The sequence below is a fragment of the Dermacentor variabilis genome, chromosome 2 (genome assembly GCF_050947875.1).
Source record: "Dermacentor variabilis isolate Ectoservices chromosome 2, ASM5094787v1, whole genome shotgun sequence".
Taxonomy (NCBI): domain Eukaryota; kingdom Metazoa; phylum Arthropoda; class Arachnida; order Ixodida; family Ixodidae; genus Dermacentor; species Dermacentor variabilis.
Window position 1 is genome coordinate 244,602,569 of NC_134569.1, and position 10,282 is coordinate 244,612,850.

The window sequence follows — 10,282 nt, forward strand, 5'->3', positions numbered from 1 at the left end:
CTGCTCGATTATTCGGAATTGCCTGAAGCACCGTCACCAGCTCCACCGAATTAACATAGAACGGAGATTGAGATTAACATAGATTGGGGACCGAACGGCACCGTGAACAAAGCGACCGGAGCAAAGGCTTCTCCATTGCCTAGGCAACCCTAGGCAAGAATAATTTATTCACCTTTATTCCTGGCCATGGAGGCCTAAACAGAACAAATACTAGTGAAATGTTGTTTGAATGAATATAATTATAGTAAAGTTATTAAATAATTAGCAATTGAGTTTCTGAAGTATCAGCTTATAGAACAATAAACGCTACTGGAACTTGCGTTAGGTTTCTTGCACTTGAGCCATAATTTTGCGGCCTCAAACTCAGTGTAGCAAAAGTGATATGTTGGGCTTCGCAAGATTAATTTAATAACTGCTGTTCAACAGACCTTTGCAAAGGGAAGTGGTTATGTCATCCCCTGATTACATTTACATGAGCATACAATGCCACTAGTCCTAGAGATGGCCCCTTGAAACAGTGGAGGACAACTTTGCTGCAGACAAGAGAAGCAAAAGGCGCAAGTGGTGGAGGCCCTGACTCGCAAGGGTGCCGCCCTCTGTGAGATCTTCCTCGCACGACAGGAGGCTGGACGAGGCTCTGGCGATGGGCAGCCCGCTAGCCCCTCTGGCGGGTCTCCCCAGCCAGCTGCCGAGAGCGCCACCACGGAAACACCGTCCACAGCAGCAGTCACGACGACAGACGAACAGGGTCCCACGGTAGCCGACCTGAACCGTGTCTATGCAGAGCTGCTCAAGTGGGCCGACCCTGGTGATCCCAAGGTAAGACTTGTGACCAGCATTCAGCGCTGGTTCCCAGTGTCAATACAAAATTGTCAGTGTTCCTTCCCCAAGATCTTATTGCACAGTTTTATTAATCTACGTTAAAATGACACAAAAGAGACGAAGAAGTTGAGCTGTACCGGTCAGTTGTGCTTTAGATACCAAAAAGCTGCCCCTACTCTGAGAGGTAGCTTGGCAAGTCAGAAAAGGTGCGAAAACGGAAGATGGGTGTTACACTGCCCCGAACTTGCTGTACTGACATTTCTTGATGTCATTGGTTTTCACAGTGTCTCCTTAGGTCTACTTAATTGTTTATTGGTAAAGTCGTAGTACTGCATTGTACAATCAAACTTCAACATAATGAAAACAGATATAACGAAGTAAATCTGCTAAGCGTGTTAAATATACTTGGCCCTGCTTTATTTCTATGGAATACTGTATTTATATGAATAGTAGAATCCCGCTGTTATGTTCCAGCCTGCAGCGTTTTCCCGGCTGCCAAGTCGTCGTTGGTTGATCCCGGCATCGCCCCCATAGGATCCCATGCATTAGAAACCCCGCTGTTTGTAATCATCGTAAACATCGTAATTGCAGGAACGTTCCCGCGTGCTATGTCGAGCGCTGGCACCCCGATCCGGCCCGAGTGACGAGTGGCAACGGCCGTGTTTGCTTTTCGCACAGATTGGCCTGTCTTGACTACAAAATCAGCCGCACGAAGTTGTGGCGTGCTGCTGCGACAGGAAAAAAACTGCAGGGGGTGTCTGCGCAGACTATACTATTATTATTGTTTATGTCACTGGTTGCATAAATTGCGCCACTTATGCTTGCTGTCCTTTGCCACCTTTTCGCCACCTTAGCTCCTTTGTGCTACTGACTTCTGATACGCGCCTCGTCGTAGTCGTGTGTGGGCTGTTGTCAGTGGCTTCTCTCCAGTGCACGGGCCTAGGTGGAAACTAGTCTGCTGTGGAAGCGTCTGCTTGTTTTCTTCTATGGCGTCAAGAAAGTGAAAGGCACTTTCACTGAAAGAAAAGTTGACCATTCTGCGCAAAGTGGACGAAAACCCGACAGGAAAGAAGGTTTGCATAGCGAAGGAGTTGGGGCTAATGCCACCTACCCTTAACTCCATTATCGCTAAAAGAGGCGAAATTGAAGAAAATTCCAGGACCTTCGACGTCAAATGCAAGCAAGCCCGGTTTGCATTGCACATGCACTTTGATGAGGCCATTTTCAAGTGGTTCATGCAAGCCAGAGCGGCAGGTGTTAACTTTGACGGAACCATATTGCGAGAGAAAGTTATGGAGGTTGCCGACGAACTTGGGATCAACAATTTGTCTGCATCGAACAGGTGTATTGTCAGTTTCAAAAGGAGACATGGGATCTGCAACAGAGCAGTCAGCGGAGAGGCTGCCAGTGTTGATATGGCAACTGTCGACACATAGAAAGAGAGTGTGGGGTCCATAATTAAGGGTTATGAACCCAGAAACATCTTCAGTGCAGACGAAGCAGACCTTTTCTTCAAGCTGCAGCCAGACAAGACATTGAGCCTTAAAGGTGAGGCCTGTTGTGGCGGGAAATGCAGCAAAGAACACCTGACTAAGCTCCTGTGCTGCAACTCGGATGGCTCGTAGGTGATGAAGCCCTGGGTCATAGGTAAATTTCAAAACGCTCACTGCCTGAAGAATAACCACCACCTGCCTTGCCATTACAAGAATAATTCTAAGGCTTGAATGACCTGCTCGCTCTTTGAGGAGTTCCTGACTTACATGGACCATAAGATGGGCTCTCAGGACAGAAAAGTCATTCTCCTTTTGGACAACTGTTCTGTGCATCTGAAAGATACCTCGGCGCTACGGAATGTCAAGGTCGTGTACCTTCCGGCCAACACGACTAGCCACCTACAGCCCTTGGATGCTGGCATAATTAAGAACGTAAAGCACTTTTATCGGAAGTGCATTGTCAAGCGGTCGCTGGCAAGTGTGGAGCGTGGGAAGCAGCCAACAGGCATCACAACCTTAGATGCCATGCATTACTTGGCCGCGGCCTGGTGCGCCGTCTCTGCAGGTACATTGGCAAACTGCATTGCTGAATGTTTCGGCACCGCTGCTTGCACTGATGAAACAGCAGGGGACGATGTTTTTGAAGACTGCCGTCAGCTCAACGCGGACATGGAAGCTGTTGGTGCTAACGGGATTGCTTACAGTGATTACGCATCTGTAGACAACGCTGTTGTCACCTCTGAGGTTCCTGCCATCAACCATATCGTGGCTGAGGGTGCCAAGTCTTCCACAATTGACGACAAAGTTGCCGAGGAGAAGGAGGAGGAGCAGTTAGTGGAGCCAACCTTTACGTCAGCAGTAGGGGCGCTGGACTTAATGAGAAGGTATGTGCATTCAAGTGACGATCTAGAAATTCACGCGGCTTTGCAATTGCTAGAAAAACATCTCGTGCTCGTCGTTCGGGACAACATGCTGCAGACAACACTCTACGATTTTTTCGCACGCTAAGCAAGCAATAAAGTTGTGAACAGTTCACCATTGGAGAATTTTTTTTATTTTTTCATTTTCCTGGCTCTTGTGTTTCCTGGCTCTTACTTCTTTTTTTTTTTTTTTTTGCGGTCCCTTGAAATACGTATCAGCAGGGTTCAACTGTATAAGTCTACTTTTCTTTTGCTGAAAGTGTTACCCACAGTAAGCTATTGGCCTTCAGTAAAGCCTCATTAATTCAGTCCGCCAGGCCATGAAAAATGTTCAATTAAGCGGATTTCGGAATTGCCCAGAAAGAAGGAAAAAGAAGCCCTGGAAAAGAAGGGCAAAACTGCGCAACCCAAGCTGTCCCCTTTATTTTTCGTGTAGCAGGGTTGCATTGATGCAGGACTGCTTGGTGCAGTAGTTCGCTGCACCAAGGGTCATGTGCAGCATCTCACACTCAGCACCTCTACCCTCAACAAAACTGTCGACGACATTCAGGGACTTGATAACTGTCACTAGGGTGGGCACACGAGTGGGCTCATTAACATCCCCACCATCGCCTACTGGCACAGTGTCGGTGGCTTCCTCTGCCATGTTAGTGTACAATGTCTTCACGTCTACATCTGTGTTCAAGTTTTCAGCAAAGCATACGCCATCACTCCCATTGCAAAATAAACACAGTTCAAAACAAACACAAATTTAATGCACGCTGCCACACAATGTAAGCAGGCTTTGCACAGCGTTTCCACCTATCAGTGCCCACATTGCAGTAGCTAGCACTTGCTCAATTGGTGGTGTCTGAATTGCAGTCCCAGTGACAGTTCTCTTGGAGTCCAGTCTTGAAGGCCATGGATTTATATACTGCAAGTGCCAGAAGCAATTGTAGGAGCTGGAAACACGTCATGCCCGCCACATTTTTGACATCACATCCAATTTATGCAAAGCTGGAAGTGCGTCGCAGCATGCTGGTCTCGGAGGCCACAACTGCAAACTGCGCACTGTTCGTATGCATGTGCACGGGCTCTTCAAGTTATCCGGTACATTTCGCAATGCAAATAACGGGACTGCACAAATAAAGAATTAATGGAATTCTTAAATAAACCAAAACTTAGTTCGCCGCATTCATGCTGAAGCAGTAGCAGGCAGGGCCGAGGGGTGTGGACAGCCGCAAAGAAGACACCACAGTAGCGTTAAAGGTCAAACCAATGATGTGGCAATCGCAGAAAGTGCAGAAATGCTGCTTGCAAAGTGGGCAACGGAAGTAGAAGATGGCAGTGAAGAAGCAAGCTGGGAGTCGTAACTCACATGAAGGCACGATGCATGGTGATTAACCTCGTCGCCAGTGTTATGTCACGGATGGCGATGAAACACGTTGCGCATGTGCAACGCTAGTAGCGTCAGGTCCGACATCCGCGGCAGCAGAATGGCAGAATCGGCAATTCCTGTGGGCATCATGGCAGCAGTTGACGATGTGGAGCCCACACGAAAAGTTAATGTTCGTCGCCAATATTATGTCGGTGTGGCCGCCATGATCGCCATGCCGGGCACACTGGGATAGCGGCCTGAAGAGAGACGCAAATGCACACGCGGACCGAGGCTGAGAAAGAGTTTATTGAAGCATGGCGCCTTGAATAGGCTCAGCATCGCTATCACAGTGCCCCCTAAGGGCGAGTAAGTTTCAGTCTCAAAACCGAAACCACGATGTAACAAAAAATATTTGAACACTGTGATGCCACATTAATGTACCGGTGTTGGCATTTGGGCGCAAATTCAAAACACAGCAGTTTGGCCTTAAGTTTCTCTTCTACAGTCGAAACCCGCGATAATGACACCCCGCAGCAACAGAATTCTCGTGATAAAATATTTTCGTATCCCCAGCAGACGCCCATAGGATTCAATGCATTTCGTACCTTTTGACAATGAAATATCGCTGCACTACAATCCTTCATCAACGAAATTTGCTGTAATGTAACCCCGCATATTACCTACTTGCACAAGACTAGCAGGCTCCAAAATGTGCTCAAATACAATTGCCTTGCACTAAAATTGCGTAAAATACCACAACAATACTCTTGCGTATATGCGACACCAGTTTTGTTTACAAAAACAACCAAGTGCCAGGAGCGATTGTATGCGCCGGAAACATGTCGTGGCCGCCATCTTGTTTGATGATCACCTGTTCGAAGCGGCATGCATGTTGCTACCAGCATCTGACGGCGGTTTTTGCACACCTTGGGTGCAGTGCTTAATGTGTACCTCGGTGAGCAAAGTGTAGCGAAAACAAGGAAATCCTCATCCCGCCGATGCGGAATTGTTTATGGCTCTCGAGATGGCGGTCGCAGCACGGAGTGCGCCGTATTGGGCCGTGATTGAGCGATTGTCCGAGAATACGCACCACCTTCTCCTCCATCGCAAGCTTTGCAGGGAGGGTCTCCCAGCAAAGCAGGAATATTGAGGGCCAGTACAAATAGTACTGGCTGTTCCTGATGCATGATCAAGCACAAAATTAGAAAAAACTTCGGCATCACAGCTTCTTCGCAAAAACAAAGCACCGGAGGGACTGAATCATCTGCCGGGCCTCCTGTGAGGACAACGTTGAAGCAGCCTGCTCTACCGCGTCATCGCTGCCATCATCGCCATCGCTATCCGATGTAAGCATGTTCGTGACAATCGCCTCATCGATTAGGAGCACTTACTTTGCAAATCTATAAGCGTGCACTTCCTTTTCGCCGGCAGTGTCGTGCATTGCTGATGATCAGTGGGCAGATCAGCCATCTTCAGTTTCAGCGGCAAACCAAACCAGGCGCAGAAACCATGTGGCCAAGAACGATTTCGACACAACCAAAAAAGACGAATGACAGCGATTAAGCTGTTAGCAGAACTGCACTGAATGAGGAGCCAGCGAGCAATCTGGGAGCAGTGCAGTTGGCACTGTCCATTCGTGCTTCGAAGGGTGGCGCAGCTTAGAGCTATGAGCACAGCCCATTCGTGTTCGTAGGGTTGGAGGGGCGACGGGAGAGAGGCACGTGGAGAAGGCTGGAAAATGAGCACGCAGCGGCTGTCAAGGCCGTTGTTCAGCAGCTCGAATTTCTCGTTTTCTTTTTTTCTTTTCAAGGATTTCGCATTTCACTACCTTTCGGCACGGACACCCAGCAGCCAGACTTCATCGTTTAACTGATAATGTGGCATCGGGGCATTGTAGCAAGCAGGTTATTTCACCGTGGAAAACATACAAAAGTTGGCTGTGCAGCAGCTTCTCATTGTTATAACCAATATATTGTTAAAACCAGTACCAGTTTTATGCAGTGGCTTTATGTGCAAACATTGTATTTGTGCAAGTATGGCACTTCTGTAGAAGATATGGAAGGGTTTTCTTTTATTTCGAAAGAAACATCTAAAAAGCAATGTTCTTTTCCTCGCCTGCAGGTGGCGCCATTTGTGGAGAAGCATGCCCTTGCACTAGGTCACCCTGGTCGGGCAGCTCGAGTCCTATTGCGCCTCCTCGAGGACAAGCCTAGCCGGGACATTGAGCGCCGCCTCGTGCAGGTATGCCTACCTTCCTGGGCTCTTGTTTGTTGTGTGTCTTACCAGATAAGGGGGCCAATTTCAGACACAGTGTAATGGTAAACTAAGTCATTTCCAGACACTGTAATCAGCGGTGTTGGCCTACTTGGTGGGCTCATGCTGGCACCAGTGCTCGATGCATGCTCTTACAAGGGCTTTAATGGGGTTTGAAACAGTGGCTGATCTTGCGAGCAATCAGAGGCATGGGCCAGTCCTGATGTTTTCACATTACAGTTTTTCACAAACAATATGCCGTTCAAGCGACATACTGTTTAAACGACATACAGTCGCCGACTGTTTATTCGGACCTCGCGGGGACTGCGGAAATGTCCGAATAAACAGGTGTCCGAAAAGGCAGATTAATAAAAAAAAATGAAATCCTTTATTTCCACGCACTTATTCAGGCTCGGTGGTAGGCTTGAAGAAATCGTGAATGCGCCGTTGCACGCTGTTCCGTTTATGCGCAATCAGATAAGCCTGAATCTCGAAGAGGGTCGTACGGTCACACGCTCCGCATGCGACGGCAGCGTAGCACATGGTGCATGATCTTCCGACTCAGAGTCATTGTCCGGCGGTGCAGCAGAAACTTGACGAATGATCTTGCCGTCGTCGAGTTCTGCGCATGTCAGTACAGTAGTGTCAACACCTGTGAAACTGTCAAATGAGACGGTGTCCGGAATCGCAAAGCAGCCACTGAGCAGGTCTCGGAAGAACATTTTCGGCGTGAGTAGGGAGCTCATCGGAAGGCGACAAATCTTAGGCCTCCCGGCACCCGCTTGCCGGCATTCCCCAGCGCAGTCTGCACGGGCACTGTTGCCGCCATTAGACACTTGATGCAATGTTTCCGTATGCCGCGTTGGATCACCGGAACCTCGACACAGCCCACAAAGCAAACACCACCATGCCGACACCAGTCGCACAAATGAAAAACGCGACCTACGCGCAGCGTCGTGCGCGAAGAAACAAATCAGCTGCTGGATTGTCTTGACACGGCTTACTAAGCTGAAACCGGAACTGCTGTAAAGCCACTCTATCGAACCAGGCAGAAAGTATGATGATGAGCGTGGATTTGCAGTAGCGCCACTTCGTGGGGCAGCAAGGAGGCTCCGTTCAAAACAAAATGGCGTTCAGCAAGTCGAACCATGCACCGGTCAGAGTCTGTGCACAGTGCTCTCGATCGAGTTGGCTCAAGGAGTGCCCGAAAAATCAGACGAGAGGTTGCAAGGTGTCTGAACTTTCGGCAGTTCTTATACATTATGGTCTATGGGGAGAATGGCGGTGCCTCGAAGCAGACCGAATAATCGAGCATGTCCGAATTTTTGGAGTCCGGAAAATCAGTCGGCAACTGTATTGCAATGAACATGTGACTGGACATGTTTACGCACTGTTCAAAGTGCAAGTACACTGATGGCAGCATGGCGCATATCTATATAGGCTGATTTACTTCCAGGCTGTGTCTGTTTCTTGCTTATCCTGTATAAAAATGCACAACAAGCACTTTGTAGTATGCGAGTGCTTACTGCTGTATTGCTGGTGGGTGACACAGGCTTTTAAAGCGCCCTTCACCAGGCCCCATGGCAAATTTTGGTTATACGCTGGAAGTTGTTGCATGTCCTTTAGAGAGCGTTCTGACGCAAAAATTTTTCAAGTCGGCTAATTAATAGCCAAGATTGAAATATTTCAGTGCCGGGAACCTAAGATTTCAGCAGGCGGGCTCCACTGCATAGCGAGACTCCCTCTCCACTCGCCCCATCTAGCCTTGTCAAACGAAATTTCTTCCCTGTATCCTCCCATGCCGGACCTCGAGGATACCGTGATACATACGTCACGGGCCCCACCTTCACTTTTTCTTTTCTCACTTTTTTTTTTTTCCGGCGATGCGCATTTTTGTTGGCGGCATTGTGCACAATCTGTTATCGTTTCGCGCAGCGCACGATCTTGCGCGCTATGCGCAAGGACACATGACTAGTTGTATAGGTCAGTGTTACACGAATACTGGGGCAGAACAAGCGGATCGCAGAGCATGATCATGTGCTGGAACACGGTAGAAAATAGCATAGTTTCGGTATCTGCGCAGGGGACCATACTACCATGGGAACAAGCAGACAAAGCTGAAGTACCTCTCTTGCTGAGGTGCGAAGTAAAGCAAAAGATGCGCAGACATTCTGTTTGTGTGTTTTATTATTTCTCTAAACTTCAGTTCGTCAATTCAAGGAACATATCACGCAAATAACAAATGGTGCCTTGATTAATTCTCGAAGTCACGTGTCACCACGAGCGACGTCACACTTCTGACTCGAAGTACGTAGGCGCAGGGACGCAAGTACGTCATCCTCCGGCTTGGAGCGCGGCGGCCGCAAGTAGAAGGAAAAACAGCATTTGGTTTTAAATTTCAGATCTTTCCACAGCATGTAGCTATGTAATACTTTGCAAACACGATCGTTATCACGCACTGTATGCTTTGCGCTTGTCAGCTCCATATGGCCAGACCTGGTGAGGGGCCCTTTAAGGTTGGCATTGCATCATAGACCCTTCTGCAGCTCGTGACTTGGAATATTCATGAGCAAAAAATTAAGTAAACTGTTTTGCATTCAGAACAACCTTGGAAAAAAATTGGTAAATTCCCGCTTGTTTAACCAATTGCTTTTGCAGAAATTTGTATATTTCATATTATTGTGCAACTGCTGGACAAATCTGTACCGTGGTCATGTGTAAGCAAACTGCATTGTACACATGCCTAAGCAGGTTTTCTGCACTTTGTGACACTCTCCAATTTACAGGTATACCAGTTGCTAGGATGGGAGCACTGTAGTCAACATCTGGAACGCAGCCTGCTAGTACGCTACCCACCGTCCTACAGACTCTTCTGAACTCCATCTTCCTGTTTTCTGTTGTCTCGTGGCGCACTCGTGAAATAAAAATGACAAAAGAACTAGCTTAACAGTGCTGTTTTGTCTCGGTTCAAAATTCTTTGTAATGGGGCACTGCACCTCCAAAACTGGCTGCTAGCAGTACCAGTTATGGGTGTCTCACTTCGCTAGCAGTAGTGGAACAGCTGCGCCAATTGCACCAAATTGCATCAAGAGCGGTCCTTTGTGCCATCCTGCTCTAAAACAGCATTTTAGCAGAAAAGTATGCCAAGCCTGCACCAAAGAAGCACAAGAGCTGCTTCGCTAGTAAAACTGAAACAAAGCCTAGAGCATGCTGTTATCATCATTATCGCAGCGGTGAACCGAGGGGCCATAGCCACGAATATAGCCAATTCCCCATTTGCTGCTTTCACTCAGATCTCCGTTTGGGGAAGGTTCCAATGCTCTGCCACTGTGTGGTCTTGTTTGTGCTGTTTGCAGTGTGGTTCTGCATTTGTTGAACCGTTCAGACCACTTGTAACGCAACTGCTTATAGTGCAACACCGGCTATGGCATGGTCTT

At 48.0% G+C, this 10,282-nt stretch overlaps 1 protein-coding gene across 1 annotated transcript in view; it reads left to right on the forward strand.

Moving 5' to 3' along the window:
* The window catches only part of TppII (Tripeptidyl-peptidase II), a 251,298-nt gene extending 241,511 nt beyond the window's left edge, over nucleotides 1-9,787 (forward strand). Inside the window, exons 27-29 of the mRNA XM_075682793.1 lie at nucleotides 540-819; nucleotides 6,714-6,833; nucleotides 9,632-9,787. Of these exons, the coding sequence (XP_075538908.1) occupies nucleotides 540-819; nucleotides 6,714-6,833; nucleotides 9,632-9,721 (490 nt within the window). The 3' untranslated portion in view covers nucleotides 9,722-9,787. The remainder of the gene's footprint in view (nucleotides 1-539; nucleotides 820-6,713; nucleotides 6,834-9,631) is intronic.
* Nucleotides 9,788-10,282: the final 495 nt, after the last annotated feature.